The sequence below is a fragment of the Sceloporus undulatus genome, chromosome 5 (assembly GCF_019175285.1).
Source record: "Sceloporus undulatus isolate JIND9_A2432 ecotype Alabama chromosome 5, SceUnd_v1.1, whole genome shotgun sequence".
In the NCBI taxonomy this organism is placed as follows: Eukaryota; Metazoa; Chordata; class Lepidosauria; order Squamata; family Phrynosomatidae; genus Sceloporus; species Sceloporus undulatus.
In genome coordinates this window covers 101,056,018-101,073,500 of record NC_056526.1, presented here as the reverse complement: position 1 = coordinate 101,073,500, position 17,483 = coordinate 101,056,018, and the positions used below count along the sequence as shown (strand labels likewise).

At 44.5% G+C, this 17,483-nt stretch overlaps 1 protein-coding gene across 4 annotated transcripts in view; it reads left to right on the top strand.

Annotated features, from left to right (window-relative positions):
• Positions 1–17,483, top strand: part of ANO2 (anoctamin 2) — a 154,598-nt gene that overhangs the window by 108,050 nt on the left and 29,065 nt on the right. For all 4 annotated transcript variants that reach the window (XM_042469198.1, XM_042469196.1, XM_042469197.1 and 1 more), the window contains exons 15-16: positions 8,295–8,496; positions 10,564–10,675. In XM_042469198.1, the coding sequence (XP_042325132.1) occupies positions 8,295–8,496; positions 10,564–10,675 (314 nt within the window). The remainder of the gene's footprint in view (positions 1–8,294; positions 8,497–10,563; positions 10,676–17,483) is intronic.

The following is a 17,483-nucleotide window of genomic DNA, read 5'->3' as shown; positions in this document are numbered from 1 at the left end:
TAGAAATACTCTGACCAAAGATCCACAACAAACTTCAGATGATACAGAAAATTTATTGACAGAACTGGAAACAAAGTATTCTTGCCACGTCTTTGCCAAAACTGAGGGTCCCAAATGAAATCAGAGCCTTAAGATTCCCTCAAACCCCTCCCCTTGAAATGGTTCCCCGCTTTTCTTTCTTTGATGTAGAATCCCTTGCTTTGATCTGTAGGAAGTAAGGAAGGGGGGTTTTGACCATTTGGTTCCTGGCTATTCTATCGGGCAGAGATCTAAGGCTGTATGCCGAGTTGGGCTCAGATCTTCAATAACCCCTCATAAATTACCTGCAGCCATGCCCTACGTGACCATCCGGCTTGTTCCCCATGGAACCTTTCCCCACTCTTCCCAACGTTGCTACCTGTTTATCTATATCTATCTATCTATCTATCTATCTATCTATCTATCTATTCATTTATCTTCCTATCTATCTATTTATCTATCTATTCGTATATCCAACTATCTATCTATCTACCCATCTGTCTGTCTGTCTGTCTGTCTGTCGGTCTATCTATCCATCTCTCTATCTACCTATCTATCCCTCTATCTATCTATCTATCTATCTATCTATCTATCTATCTATCTATTCATCTATCTATCTATCTCTTCATCTATCCATCCATGTATCTATCTATCTACCCATCTATCTATCTGACAAAACCACCCTGAGTGCCTGACTACTTATCCATCTATCTATCCCTCTATTTTACCATCTATCTATCCATCTATCTATCTGTCAGAAAACACCCTGAATACCTAACTGAAGGTGGATTCTGACAAGACTAAGGGTATGTCAGGGTCTCACTGAGGTCACCTGTCATGGGTTATTGGTTATGATAGTTTGGTATATAGAATGTATTGAATAGTGATGCTACAATTGGGGAACTTGTTGTTATTGTTATTGAAATGGCATTGGGTTAATTTCTGGGAGTGGGGGACAGGAAAGGAAAGAGGCAGAGATGTTACCAGAGTCTCAAGATTACTCTCTTGGGGAAAGAATGAAAAGTAGGGGAAATGGGCAGGAAAGGGGCTGAAGTGTGAAAGAGGTTATATGTTTGTGTTCAGGACTTTGCAGCCAGTTCTGGCAAGCACTTGTCTATCATGCTGAGCTTCTCAATACAGTGGTGCCTCGGGTTACGAAATTAATTCGTTCCGCGGCTAATTTCGTAACCCGAAAAACCTTCGTAACCCGAATTGCCATAGGCGCTAATGGGGAAAAAAGCCGCGGCTCCGCCACGGCTCCATTTAAACAGCGCCGGCGTTTTTTCGTAACCCGAAAAAACGTTCGTAACCCGAAACAATAAATCCCTATGGGATTTTTTCGTATCCCGAAAAATTCGTAAGCTGGGTACAGTAATTCGTATCCCGAGGTACCACTGTAAATCCCTTTTTTTTCCTCCATGGAGCCAGGTTAGTTAGTTAGAGATGGGGTCATCACAGATTGCCAGAATTGCAAAAAGAACAGTACCCTGCTCAAAGTAACCATATATTCAGAGAGAGAGTCTGAACCTAAAGCATCAAGTGAAAAAATTGAGATGAATCCTTAGGAAGAGGGATGGGGAACCATTGAAGCTGGTTCAGGAAAATGAACCTGAGGCTGAGCTAGGCCCCAGCTCTGCCCTGCCAGGTGCTAGTTCTGCTCTACCAGCTCCAGCAGAGTTGACTGAGCCAGTCCCTAGCTCTGCTTTGCCAACTTCAGCAGAGCCTGTGCCTCAGCAGCTCACCCTTCCCCCAGCAGAGAGTCCAGGCCTGTGAGACATAGAGGAGCAGGATGAGCTGGTACCTACCTTCAGCCAAAGAAGGACAGAAAGGGTGTGCCTCCAGCGTTCCCGGAGGTTATATGAGAAGCGCTCACTAATCACCAAACAGCTGTGATTAGGAGCTGGCCTAATATAACCACCTGTGAAACGCCGAGCCTCTCTGTCTGTTTTCCTTGGCGAAAGCTTTTCTCTCTGACGCCCTCAGGCTTTGTTGCCAGACCCCTTGCTTCCTAGACCTTGGATTGACCTAGAACTCTTGACCCTGGACCAGACTCACTGACCTGCTCTCCAGAACCCTGGATCGTGGACTGGCTTCTGTTTTTGCTCTGTTGGACACTGGACTGGTACTGTGCTCAAAGATCTGTTTCCTTGCTGCTGCAAAGTTGTGTAATGTTTGCATTTGCCTGCCTCAGTATTATCAACTTCTCTGTTTGGCTGCTTTCCCGGACACAACTGATCTGACAACTTCTTGTTCTGGTATATCTAGAGAGCAGAGGGCATGGATCTCAGAAGCAAAGATCCATGTGAGGCATATGGATTGGTGCTATTCAGCCAGATGGGACTTTCATAGAATCATAGAGTTGGAGGAGACCTCAAAGGTAATCCAATCCAACCCCCTACCATGCAGGAACTCTCAATCAAAGCATACCCGACAGATGACCATCCAGTCTCTGTTTAAATTCCTCCAAGGAAAGAGACTCCACCACTCCACCATGTTGAAGGGGAATCTGTTTTCCTGTTGCATCCATTATTCCGGTTCCTATTCTCTAGAGCAGCAAAAAAACAAGCTTGCTCCCTCCTCAGTATGATATCCCTTCAAATATTTAAACAGGGCTATCATATCACCTGTTAACCTTCTCTTCTCCAGGCTAAACATCCCCAACTCCCTAAGTAGTTCCTCATAGGGCATGGTTTCCAGACCCTATTCTTTAGTCATCCATCCTGGTTTCTTGAGAAACCTCCCATTTTTCTTCCTCATTGGAACTGTTTGGAATTGTGCCTTCAGTATCTCTCTTTTGAGAAGCTCCCATCCGTCTTGCTTTCCCTTCTCTTTTAGTATGTCACTTCTGACACCTTTATGACCAGTGTCTGAGCCCAGTTTGAGGACCTGTTTCAGCAAGAGATCTCATGCACCAATGTCCAGAAGCTGAGGCAGGGCACCAAGTCAGTGGCAGAGAATGCAGCAAAGTTCTGCCACCTGGCAGGCCACATTCCGAACAGATCAGAGACCACAAGAATTCAATGCTTCTGGTTGGTTTTCATCTCGACATTTTACAGTTGCTGCAAGGAAACTGGAGACTTTACTCAGATGGATGCATCTAGATGGGGAGATTGAGGCCATATAGCTCAGCATAAAGTTTCCCAAGCAAAGGCAATCTTGGGGAGCTAAGTCAGGAGGAGGTAACAACACAGTTCATCTGGTCCTGGAAACTTAAATTCATTTAGATTAACAAGGTATTCCTCTACTATCTCATTAATTATTCTGTACTGAAATTCCCCTAATCTGTCCTCTGCTCCATTATCCTCAGGTTGAGCACCCTTTTCCTTTTCTGAGAAGACTGAGGCAAAGAAGGTGTTGAGTAATTCTGTCTTTTCTCTGTCTTCTCTTAGCATTTTGCCATCTTCTCCACACAGTGGCCCTTCCATTTCCTTCTTCTTCCTTTTGCTGTGGACATATCCAAAAAAGCCCTTTTTATTGTTCTTACCCTCTCTAGCAAGCCCGAGTTCATTCTGCGCTTTAGCTTTTCTGACTTTACCCCTACACATGGCTGCTATTTCTTTGAATTCCTTTTTCGTGATTTCCCCCTTTTTCCATTTCTTATACATGTCCCTTTTTAATCTTAGCTCAGTTGAAAGTTCCTTAGTCATCCATCCTGGTTTCTTGAGACACCTCCCGTTTTTCTTTCTCACTGGAACTGTTTTAAATTCTGCCTTCAGTATCTCCCTTTTGAGAAACTCCCATCCATCCTGAACTCCCTTATCTTTTAGTATTTCTGACCACAGGATCACCCTCAATACTACTCTAAGTTTACTGAAATCCGCTCTCCTAAAGTCTAGAATGCATGTCTGATTATGCCTGGCTTTTCCTTTCCATTGTATAACAAACTCCAGGAGAACATGGTGACTTCCACCTAATGATCCCACCACTTGCACCCTATTAACCAAGTCATCCTTGTTGGTTAGGATCAGATCTAAAATAGCTGACCCCCTTGTTGCCTCTTCCACCTTTTGGACCATGAAATTGTCTTCCAGACAAGTGAAGAATTTGCTAGACCTTGAGGAGTTTGCTGAGTTTGACTTCCAGCAAATATCAGGGTAGCTGAAGTCGCCCATCACTACTACATCTCTCCTTTCTGAGTGTGTGCTCATCTGTTCTAGAAAGGCATCTTCCAATTCCTCCATCTGACTTGGGGGGGTCTGTAGTAGACTCCCACCATAACATCCTTGTTATTTCCCTGCCCTTTAATTTATATCCAGATGCTCTCCACCTGGCTTCCAGTATTGATGTCCTGGATCTCTTCACTGGTGTAAATATCTCTGACATATAGTGCTATTCCTCCTCCTTTCCTGTTTGGCCTATTTCTCTTAAAAAGGTTATACCCCTCTATTTCCACATTCCAATTATGAGACTCATCCCACCAGGTTTCAGTGATTCCTATTATATCATATTTGCTTTGTTGTACTAGGAGTTCAAGTTCATCTTGCTTATTTCCCATGCTCTGTGCATTAGTGTAGAGACATCGCAGACCATGAGTCCCCTTTACTTGCTGCATGTGCAAGTTTTTATGGCTCCCACTGTAGGGTCCTTGCACTTTTTTTCTTGTTTACTCTCTGTCAGTTTGATTATTTTCTCCAGCCCTTTCGCCTTCCTTAATATTGTCTCCATTCCCCACGGAACTCAGTTTAAAGCCCTCCTGATCAAGTTCTTGAGACTGTTGGCAAAAACATTTCTTCCAACTGGCTTGAGATGCAGCCTGTCTGTTTCAAGAAGTTCCTCCTCATGGAACCGCAGCCCATGATCAAAGAATCCAAATCGTTCTCGGTGGCACCATCTGCCACATGTTCACATCCGCTATTTTCCTCTCCCTTCCTGGACCGTGCCCTTCAACTGGGAGAAGAGACGAGATGACAACCTGTGCATCCATTCCTTTTAGCTTCCTACCAAGTGCCTTGTAATCCCTTCTGATGTTCTGAAGGCTGTGTCTTGCAGGATCATTGGTTCCCACATGGACCAAAAGGAAGGGGTATTGGTCAATATGCTTGACCAGTCTTGTCAGCCTCTCTGTCACATCATGGATCTTTGCCCTGGGGAGACAACACACCTCTCGAGACATTTTGTCAGACCTACAAATCACTGCTTCTGTACCTCTCAGCAAGGAGTCCCCCACTATGACCACACGCCCCCTACGAGATTTAGCAGCAGCTGTTCCCTTGGGTGCTACTCTCAGGCTTGCCTGCTCTGGCCCTGAAGTTTGTCCATGCTGCTCTTCTTCATCCTCCTTGATAAGGGAAAGAGCTTCGAATTGATTCTCTAGCTGCAAGCTCCCCGAACAATCCCTTCTTGGCCTACTTCTCTGTGTGACATTCCTCCAGCTGTCTGCCTCCTGTGTATGTGAAGTGATCTCCTCGGCTCCAGCATCTTCCTCTGCGTGGTATTCGTCCAGGATTGTTAGTTCTGTTGTGTCCAGGAAATACACCTGCTCCCTAATATGCTGAACTGTAGCTACTCTGGACTCCAACTGCTGCACTTTCTCCTCCAAGAGGGCTACCAATTTGCACTTGGGGCATGTGAAGTTCTCCACTTCTTTGCATTGTGGTAAGAACGGGATCTATGCCATTGGCACATGCCACAAGTGTTGCAGGTGACTGGAGTGGTTCCATCAATGTCCATACTGAAAAATCTTAGAAAATTACTGGAACAGGACTGTGGGCTTCCTCCTAAAAAAAATCCTCCGGAAAACAGTAAGGTAAAAGCCCCTGATGTTTTGCCAATTTCTGGCAGTGAGTTCAATCAACTCTGCCTCTGCTGTAGATCTCCTTGGATGAAAAAAAAATTGCGCACCGTGAGGCGCGCGGCTCTGGGAGGAGTGATATAGAGCTAGTCTGCTAGCTCCGCCCCCTAGTGACTCACAGATGTGACTCACTGAAGCTCCACCCCCTCTGCAACAAGCACACTCTCCCTAGAGTTTTAAAAAAATTAAACAGTCACCACTCAAAATGGCTGCCCAGCTACCTCTTTCCTCCTCCTCTCTATAGCAGGAACTGCTCTGGAAAGGCTCTGGGAGGAGTGATATAGAGCTAGTTTGCTAGCTCCGCCCCCTAGTGACTCACATATGTGACTCACTGAAGCTCCACCCCCTCTACAACAAGCACACTCTCCCTAGAGTTTTTTTTTTTAAATTAAACAGTCACCACTCAAAATGGCTGCCCAGCTATCTCTCTCCTCCTCCTCTCTGTAGCAGGAACAGTCCAGCATAACTGCTTCTTTCTTTTCCTCTGTCCTCTTTGCTTGGCAGTTCGCCCACACCCCCTTGCCCTCTCAACTGATGAATATTAAAAAACAATGAATATTCCAGTCTCCCCTGCTCCTTTCCAGCACAACCCCAGTTCTGACCCTATAAGGGTGCTAGCATCTCCCTCCGTCAGTCTCTGACATCTACCACCTCAGTCCTCATTCTTTTCATCCCCAGGCTGGAGTCCGAGACAGAGTCAGCCAGAGACAAGTTAGCACAGACAAGTTAGCAACACCTGATGGCCAGCAGGCACCAATCTGGGGCAAAAAGGGTGTCAGGAAAGCCAAACAATGACAAGCAAGATACACAGTTCACTCACATACTGCTGCTTACTGCAGTTCTCCCCATACCACCCCTATGTGTACATGCACTAGCCTTACCATTCAGTCAGTCTACCCCCTCCTTATTGTTGACTGAGAAGGGCAGGTGGATGCAGAACAGAGCATGTTTTCCCTGCCACTGAATGCTGGTGTCAGCAGAGAGGGAGGATTTGGAGAGGTGTTAGCTAAGTAAACATACATACCCTGGAGACCTTGTTCAAATTGTAACAACTTGACTGAAATCATTTAAACTTCACAAGTTGCAGGAAGCTGTACAGCCAGCCAAAGGACCATGCTAGACACACACACACACACACAGAGAGAGAGAGAGAGAGAGAGAGAGAGAGAGAGAGAGAATCTTACCAGGCTTTTACACAAGTACTCCACACATCCTGCCACTTGTAGTTCCTGGGTCCTGCCTAGACCCTATTAATAATACCTTTGATTTATTTTTCTGCTCCAAGAGCTGTTTGATAATATTGGGACCACCCGACTCATCAGGCTGATCCTGTTGCTATGGGAGGGGGATACAAGGTGATCCTCCCTGGTGGTCTGGTGGTCGGAGGCGGCCTGCACTGCAGCACAAGCGTCCAGGCTCCACAGTGCAGCTGGCAGCGCTTCGTGTCTATGTGTCAGTGGACTGCGACTTCCAGGTTCCCTGGGAGTGGAAGCACCACACTTCTGGGCCAGGGCACTTCCAGGGCCACTGACTCCAACTCCCAGGTTCCCCTGGGAGCGAGGATGTGGCCTGGGATTGGTGGCTGCAGCCATGTCATTGGCCAGGAGGCCTGGGCAGGAGGTCCCACCCCAGCTTTCTGGTTTCCCATTGGCCAGCCAACCTATATAGGGCTGTGTGGTGCCGGCACCCAGCACCATTTTTATTCGGCTCCCCGCCCTCCCTCCCTTTTTGCAGAGTTGTTTGTGCTGTCACAACTGTTCTTGGGGTTGGTAGTATAGGTCTCAGATCTGTGGGTGTGGTTTCCTGTGCTGTGGAGCACTGGATTAGAAGTCCCACGTGGACCTGGGGGTAATGAGGGTTTGCAATGTCACCAGTGAGGGGGTGGCATCAATTCAGCGTCCCCTGGTGACATGGGGTGAAGATGCACATATGTCCATAACCGGCTCCCTAAATGGAGGACACTTTAAGCCGGTTACCCCTCTGTCATCCCGAAGCCTGGCCATGACCAAGCATTTCAGTTGATCGAACAACATGGGTTTCATGCTTTCAGGCCAACCTTCTCTGTTCTTCTGTTGGCTGTTATAATAAAGTTGTGGCTTTTTCCTACCAATTGGTTGTCCATTGTGTTATTTCACCTTCTCTCCTTCCTCAGCAATTATCAGATGCACAGTGGAGAAAACAATGCACAATTATATGACTATCCTGCAGTGCTCAACAATGATATGGCATATGCATTGCCATGTCATTGCTAGCATGAGAAAAAGGGACATGTTTCTCTACTCCATCTAAATGGGTTCTTTGCATATGTGACACATGTTTTTCAGAGAATACAGGAAGCTGCTGAGTAGGTATACCTTTGTACTACACCCATAGTGCCACCTAAGCTGATTTTTTCCCTTGCTCTTTAACAACATTCAACTTTGTTAGTTATTAAGTTATAAAGGGCTTTTCTAAAAGAATTGTATACCCCTGTGTTTCTTTTCAGATTTCACTGACGTTCTCGTTAGTCTTTGGTGTGATCGTATATCGTATAACTACAGCAGCAGCACTGTCAATGAGTACCAATGAATCAACCAAGTCAAATGTCCGTGTTACAGTGACAGCAACTGCTGTCATCATTAACCTCGTTGTGATACTTATCCTAGATGAGATTTATGGAATGGTTGCCAAATGGTTAACAGAAATGGGTAATGCTGCTTCTCCCTAACAATACTTAGTACTTCTAATAGGGTATAGATAGTAAATCTTTTTATCCTATAAAACATGCTCATTCATTCATTCTGTACTATTCATTTCTCAGTCTGGATTTTACAAAACACTGAAGTTCCTCATAAGCGTGTCACAGGTTCCTCATTAAAAATCTCAGGGAATGTCTACCTGAGGGGAAAAACCTGTACTCACCTTGAACCTGCTGCAATTACTTTAGTGACATATAGCCAGATCAGCATCAAAACTACTTCTTTATCCTGTAATCCAGTTTAAGAAAGTCTACTGGACACTCTGAAGTGTCCAGGAAATCCCATGTGACTTCAGTGTTTTTGAAGTGTGGACAGCTGGACTGGGTTGGATGCAGAATGACCCAGTTGTCCACACATCACATACACCCACTGGAACACTTTGATGCTGGTAGGTATCATTTTCTGTTCCCTTCACTGATCAGTGCTGGAAAGCCTCCCTGAGGCTGCTGCCACTCCCACTGCTTCCTCATTGAGCAAGTGACTCTTTGGCAGAACCTTGCTGGTGATTTCAGAATGGAGTACCTTGCAGGGTGCAAGGGATGGTGCCTCCCATTAAGATGAATCGGGTACGCGCCTGTGGCACGCATGTGCGCACCACCACACTGCCACATGCACGAGCCCCATTCACTTAAATGGGGCTTGAGCATGCGTGGAAATTGCTTTATGCAGGGGAGTCCAGAACAGATCCCCTGCGTAAAGCAAGGGTGCACTGTACCTTATAAAAGATTAGTTGGATAAGCTCACTGCAAGAGATCCATTTTAACTGCCCTCTTAAAGACCTCCAAGGAGGTAGTAAGATGGATCTCTTCTGGGAGACTGTTCCAAAGTTTTGGAGCAGCTGCAGTAAAGGCTTTCTGGGAAGCAGAAGTTAGTCTAGTTGTATGTAATACCAACAGATTCTTCCCCGATGTTCTAAGAGAGCAGGGCAGATTATGCAGGGAGAGGTGTTCCTGCAAGTAACTTGGGCCCAAGCCATGTAGGGTTTTAAAGGTGATAACCAACACCTTGTATTGCGCCCGAAAGCTGATCAGCAGCCAGTGAATTGGAGTTATGTGGTCAAACCTTGATGAACCAGTGACCAGTCTGGCTGTTATATTTTGAACTAATTGAAGCTTCCAAACTTGTTACAAGGGTAGCCCCATGTAGAGCGCATTACAGAAATCAAGACAAGAGATTATCAGAGCATGTACTAATGCTTCAAGGTCCTTTCAGTCCAGGTAGGGATGCATATCAAACCGAAGTTGGTACCAAGCACTCCTGACCATCGCATCTATTTGAGATGACAATTGTAGAGAAGGATCCAGGAGTACTCCCAAACTGCGAACTTGGTCCTTTAGGGGAAGTGTGACCCCGTCCAGGACAGGATGACAAAGTTCCTTCCCTAGACCTGGGGTACCTATTGCGAGTACCACCATTTTCTCTGGATTCAATCTGAGTTTGTTTTATCTCATCCACCCCATTATCGACTCAAGACAGGCATTCAGAGGAGAGATGTCATTCTTAGTCACTGCAACAATCAGAGGCATAGAGAAACATATTTGGGTGTCATCAGCGTACTAATAACACCATGCTCCATGTCTCCGGATGATCTCTCCCAGTGGCTTCATGTAAATGTTAAACAGCATGAGGGACGCCAGATGTCAGCTCTCTTTTAGAAGAGCAGCTGCCCCCCAGCATCACCTTCTGGAATCTGCCCGAGAGGTAGGACTGGAGCCACTGGAGCACAGTGCCCCCAATACCTAACTCCCTCAGCCGTTTCAGAAGTATCCTGGTCTATGGTATTGAATGCCGCTGAGATGTCCAAGAGCAACAACACTTCCCCTATTGATGCCCAAACAGAGCAGTCTCAACTCCATATCCCGCTCTGAAGCCAGTTTGAAATGGGTCCAGGCTTTTGTACTTCATGTTATCCATTGCAATAGAACCCTACCCTAAAAGTTGTGTGGATCACAGGTACTTTATTGTGCTTTAGTGCTGTTTACCAATTCATTTTTCTGTTTGTTTTCTTTCTGGTAGAGATACCAAAAACAGAAAAAGCCTTTGAGGAGAGGTTAATTCTGAAGGCTTTCCTGCTGAAATTTGTTAACTCCTATGCACCGATTTTTTATGTGGCATTTTTTAAAGGAAGGTAGGTTGAGTGTGAAGTCTTAGCATAAAATTAATGTTCTGTCCATGTTGTAATATTCCACATAGATAAAGCATATTTTCTGCATTCCACCAGTATTTAGAGAAAGTCACACTGTTGCTTTGCTGTTGATAAGTCAAGCTGGTTTAGCTGGAACAAAGGAATCCTTAACCAAAGAACTGAAACTTAACCCTTTGAAGTTTTCTACCTCCAACATAGTTAAAACTCTTTCACTGGACTACAATTTGGCAAGTTATAGCTATACAGTACCTAAAACTTTTTCTAGATGTAACAACACAGAGACTCCTTGAGAAATTAAAAGTTCTGTGCCAAATCAAGGAGCTGTTTGCACAGGACTGGACAGCTGAGTCTCAAGATAAGTTACTTTTCAATGTTGAAATTTTATTACCTGTCTTTTATTAAACTTTATCCCAAGTCCTCACATGGCCAATAAGAGCCTCTGGCTGTAATGAAATTCCTCAGTACCATCTTAAATAGCAACATCTATGATTAACCATAATAATAGCCCACATACACACGCATACACATGCCACGTAGCTAGTTGTCAAATCCAATGTTATTAATGTCTCCTTTAATTGTTTAACACATTCTATAAATGGTTTCCAATTATCTATTAAAAATATCTGCTTTCTTCTCACCAAATTAATTTATCTGGATGAGGGAAAACAGACTCAGACTGAATCCAGAGAAAAAGGAAGTACTTGTGATAGGATTCCCGGGTCCGGTTTGGAGATTTGTCCACCTGTCCTAAATGGGGTCACACTTCCCCTGAAGGACTCTGTTCACAGTCTGGGGGTGTTCCTGGACTCGTCGCTCCACCTTACATCTCAGGTGGATGCGACAGTCAGGAGTACCTGTTATCAGCTTCGGTTGATATGCCAGCTGTGACCCTACCTGGGCCGGGGGGACCTTGAAACAGTGGTACATGCTCTGGTAACCTCTTGGTTGGATTTCTGTAACGCACTCTACATGGGGCAACCCTTGTACCAAACCCGGAAGCTTCAATTAGTGCAGAACATGGCAGCCAGACTGGTCACTGGATGCTCCAGGTCCAGCCATATAACACCTGTTCTGTAAGATCTACATTGGCTGCCTATTCGCTTCTGGGAGCAATACAAGGTGTTGGTTATAACCTATAAAGCCCTAAATGGCTTGGGCCCAGGGTACTTGGAGGACCGCCTCTCCCCATATAATCCGCCCCGCACACTCAGGTCAGCCGGGAAGCAATTTCTGAGGGTTCCTCTTTCGAAACACTCTGCGACTGCACAGAGGGCGTTTTCAACCTCAGCCCCGCAGTTATGGAACTCACTTCCCGAAGAGCTCCGCTCGACCCCCTCCCTTGACCAATTTAGGAAGAGACTCAAAACCTTTCTCTTCGAACAAGCTTTCCCCCAGCGTTTTGTATTGTATTGTCCCTTGTAACGCTTCTTCCCCCCCCCCTCCTTTTTGCACCTGCACTTTGGCTAGTTTTTGTATGGTTTTAATTCTGTGTTTTTAATTCTGTTTTTAAAGTGTGTTCTTACACTGTTTATATTTATCGTTGTTGTTGTCATGATGCTGTAACCCGCCTTGATCTGAAGGAAAGGCGGGCTATAAATAAACGATTTAGTATTATTTATTATTATCTGTTTCAGCCATTTTCATCACTTTTTCGAGCCACTTCATACAAGTTAGGATTCTGTTGGTTTTATGTTATCTCAGAAGAACCAGTCTCATTGCCAGGACTAGATAATTTATCAGATTTCAATTCAATTGTATATTTCCAAAGGAAGAGCTTCCAGGGGGTTATGTATATTAGTGAACGAGTCTTTGGGTTGGCAGAGCAAGAAAAGAGTCCTGAAATCAGCTCCTTATTATTTACTGGTGGTAAAATTCCAGTTCAGACTTATGAAAATAATTTGCTTGAATGTGTATTCAACTACCTCACCCTTTTTCTCTAGTGGTATGTGGGCTGAATTAGAAAATTTAATCTTAGATCTAAACCTAAAACATCTTACTGGGGGATTTTAATGCCAGAGTGGGATCTTCTGTGCGGCCATGCTGACCACATGATCACAGAGACACCTTGGACAATGTTAGTCTTAGGCTTAGTAATGAAGATGAGCACCACCCCCTACAGTTGGACACAATTAGACAATCTTGTCAAGGGAAAACCATTACCTTTACTATAAACCACATGCTGATTTTCTTCTGTAATTGCTTTGTGTGCTTCATTAGCCACTGTGTGTTTGCAATATAATCCAGAGTGACATCCCTTAGAATCACAGAATTTACCACTAGGGCCATCCAGTCCAACCCCCTGCCATGCAAGAAATCTAAATCAAAGCATCCCCGACAGATGGCCATCCAGCCTCTGTCTGAAGACCTCTAAGGAGGGAGACTCCACCACTCTCTGAGGGAGTTTGTTCTACTGTCGAACAGCCATTACTGTCAGGAAGTTCCTCCTAAGGTTGAGGTGGAATCTCGTTTCTGTAGCTTACATCCATTGCTCTGGGTCCTAGTCTCAGGAGCAGCAAACAACAAGCTTGCTCCCTCCTCAATATGACATCCCTTCAAGTATTTAAACAGGGCTATCATATAACCCCGTAAACCTCTCTTCTCCAGGCTAAACATCCTCAGCTCCCTAAGTCGTTCCTCATAAGGCATGGTTTCTAGACCCTTCACCATTTTGGACACCCTCCTTTGGACATGCTCCAGTTTCTCAACATCCTTTTTAAATTGTGGAACTGGACACACTATTCCAGGTGGGTCCTGACTGAAGCAGAATTGAGCAGAATTATTACTTCCCTTGATCTAGACACTATACTTCTATTGATGCAGCCTAAAATCACATTGGCCTTGTTAGCTGCCGCATCGCACTGTTGACTCATGTTCAACTTGTGGTCTACATGGACTCCTAGATCCCTTTCACACGTCGTCTCGTTCAGCCAGGTGTCACCCATCCTATATCTGTGCATTTCATTTTTCCGCCTTAAGTGCAGTACCTTACATTTCTCTGTGTTGAAAATAATTTTGTTAGCTTTGGCCTAGCTTTCTAATCTATTCAGGTCATTTTGAATTTTGATCCTGTCCTCTGGGGTATTTGCTATTCCTTCTACTTTGGCGTAATCTGCAAATTTGATAAGTATGCCCCCAGTTCTATCATCCAAGTAATTCATAAAGATGTTGAATAGCACTGGACCCAGGACAGAACTCTGTGGGACCCCACTGGTCACTTCCCTCCAGGATGAAAAGAAGCCATTGTTGAGTACCCTTTGGGTTCAGTCGGTCAACCAATTCCAAATCCATGTAACAGTTACCTTGTCTAGCCCACATTTTACAAGCTTGTTTGCAAGAATGTCATGGGGAACCTTGTCAAAGATCTTACTGAAATCAAGATATACTATATCCACAGCATTCCCTTCATCTACCAAGCTGGTAATTTTATCAAAAAAAAAAAAAAACAGATTAGATTTGTCTGGCATGACTTGTTTCTCTGAAACCCGTGTTGACTTTTTGTGATTATGGCATTGCTTTCTAGATGTTCAGACTCTCTGTTTAATTATCTGTTCTAGAATCTTTCCTAGTATTGATGTCAGACTAACTGAAGGATAATTGTTGGGATCATCTTTCCCCCTTTTGAAGATAGGGACAGTGTTTGCCCTCCTCCAGTCTGCTGGACTTCTCTTGTTCTCCGGGAGTTCTCAAAGATTATTGCCAATGGCTCCGATATTACATTTGCCAGCACTTTTAATACCCTTGGATGTAGTTCATCTGGTCCTGGAGGCTTATATTCATTTAGATTAGCCAGGTATTCCTGTACTATCTCTTTACTTATTTTGTGCTGAAGTTCCTCTGCTCCATTATCCTCAGGTTGAGCACCCTTTGCCTTTTCTGAGAAGACTGAAACAAAGAAGGTGTTGAGTTCTGCCATTTCTCTGTCCCCTGTTAGCATTTTGCCATCTTCTGCACGTAGTGGCCCTGCCCTTTCCATCTTCTTCCTTTTGCTGTGGACATACCCAAAGCCCTTTTTGTTGTTCTTAACCTCTCTAGCAAGACTGAGTTCATTCTGTGTTTTAGCTTTTCTGAATTTATCCCTAAACGTGCTTGCTATTTGTTTTGGTGATTTCCCCGTTTTCCCATTTCTTATACATGTTCTATTTAAAATTTAGCTCATTTGAAAGTTCCTTAGTCATCCATCCTAGTTTCTTGAGACATCTCCCATTTTACTTCCTCACTGGAACTGTTTGAAATTGTGCTTTCAGTATCTCTCTTTTGAGAAATTCTCATCCGTCTTGAACCCCCTTCTCTTTGAGTCTACCTGACCACTGGATCACTCTCAGTATTTCTCTAAGTGTAATAGAATCAGCTTTCCTAAAGTCTAGAATGCGTGTGTGACTATGCCTGGCTTCCCCTTTTTATTGTATAACAAACTCCAGAAGTACATAATCACTCCCACCTAAGCATCCCACCACTTGCACTCCATTAACCAAGTCATCCCTGTTGGTTAGGATCAGATCCAAAATAGCTGATCCCCTTGTTGCCTCTTCCACCTTTTGGACAATGAAATTGTCTCCAAGGCAAGTGAGGAATTTGGCTGAGTCTGACTTCCAGCAAATATCAGGATAGTTGAAGTCACCTATCACTACCACATCTCTCCTTTCTGAGTCTGTGGTCATCTGTTCTAGAAAGGCATCATCCAATTCCTCTGTCTGACTTGGGCGGGTGGTGTAGTAGACTCCCACAATATCATCCTTGTTGTTTCCCTCCCCTTTAATTTTTAATCAGATGCTCTCCACCTGGCTTCCAGGATTGATGTCCTAGATCTCTTCAGTGGTGTAAATGTCGTTGACATATAATGCTATTCCTCCTCCTTTCCTGTTTGGCCTATTTCTATTGAAAAGGTTATACCCCTGTATTCCTACATTCCAATCATGAGACTCATCCCAACCGGTTTCAGTAATGCCTATTATATCATACTTGCATTGTTGTGCTAGGAGTTCACGTTCATCTTGCTTATTCCCCATTCTCTGTGCATTAGTGTAGAGACATCTTAGACTATGGGTCTCCCCTACTTTTTGCTTCCCACTTTTGGATCCTTGTACTGTTTGTCTTGTTCCCACTCTGACAGTTTGAGTATTTTCTCCAGCCCTTTTGCCTTCCAGAATACTGTCTCCTTCCATCACATAATTCAGTTTAAAGCCCTCCTGATCAAATTTTTGAGACTATTGGCAAAAACGTTTTTGCCAGCTGGCATGAGAGGCAACCCATCCCTTGCCAGAGGTCCCTCCTCATGGAACCTCAGACCATGATCCAAATCATTTTTGACAGCACCATCTGCAGAGCCATTTATTCACCTCTGCTATTTTCCTCACCCTTCCTGGACCATGCCCTTCAACTAGGAGAAGAGATGAGATGACAACCTGTGCATCCATCTCTTCCTACCCAAAGGTTTATAATCCCTTATGATATTCTGAAGGCTCTGCCTTGCAGTGTATGTATGTGCCATTTTCCAGCATTATTATTATCTCTTGCATTATTTGATTTGGTAGAAGTAATCCCAGAACCATTGGCAATAATCTTTGAGAATTCCTGGAGAATAGGAGACATCCCAGCAGCCTGGAAGAGGGCAAATGTCCATATCTTCAAAAAGGGTGGGAAGAGAGGACCCAAACAACTACCACCCGTTTAGCCTGACATCAACACTAGGAAAGATTCCCGAGCAGCTCATTAAACAGAGAGTCTGTGAACATTTAGAAGGGAATGCCATAATCACCAAAAGTCATCATGGGTTTCTGATAAACAACTCATACCAGACTAATCTGATCTCTTACATATATAATATATATAATTACCAGCTTGGTAGATTAAGGGAATGCTATGGATGTAACATATCTTGATTCAACAATATTCTTGCAAACAAGCTAGTAGAACGTGGGCTAGACAATGCAACTGTTAGGTGGATTTGTAACTGGTTGACCAGTCAAACCCACAGGGTACTCTTCATCCTATAGAGAAAAGATGAGTGGGGCACCACAGGGTTCTCCCCTGGGTCCAGTGCTATTCAGCATCTGTATCAATGACTTGGATGAAGAAGGACATTAGGTAGAATTTCCTGACAGTAAGAGCTGTTTGACAGTAGAACACACTCCCTTGGAGGGTGGTGGAATTTCCTTCTTTGGAGGTTTTTAAACACAGGCTAGATGGACATCTGTCAGGAGTGCTATGACTGTGTATTACTGCATGGCTAAGGATTTCACTGAATGGCTCTTGCGGTCTCTTCCAACCCTAAGATTCTATGATCTATAAGATTTTCATGGTAGAAGACATTCAGAAGCAGTTTATTAGTGTCCTCTTTCCACACAGTACAAACAAGAATTAGCTAGAGTGCTGTTGCCATTGTCTCTAAGAGTTCCTCCACCAGTTTCACTACCCACTACTGCTTCTGGCCAGTAGTTTTCCTGCTCGAGCTTTTCCACCACCTTTACCATTAGGATCTATCCAAATTCCTTTAGGATTATCGGTTCTCTTTTACTAATATAGCCATTACTTCCCAAAGATGGCTGTTTCATCTTAGGCGCGTTACAGACCATCCAAAATGGGTGGTGTGCCACCGCCGCCATTTGCAGCAGGGAGGAGCCCCAAAGTCCAAACTGCGCGGCTCCTCTGCACTGCAAAATGAAGCCTCAAAACGGTACTTCTTGTTGCAGCACGCGTATGACGTTGCAAGGCACCAATGGCGCACTCGCAGCGTCATATGCTGCGCACAATGTGTGGACGCAACGTGCCCACTACGTCAAGATGGCGGCAC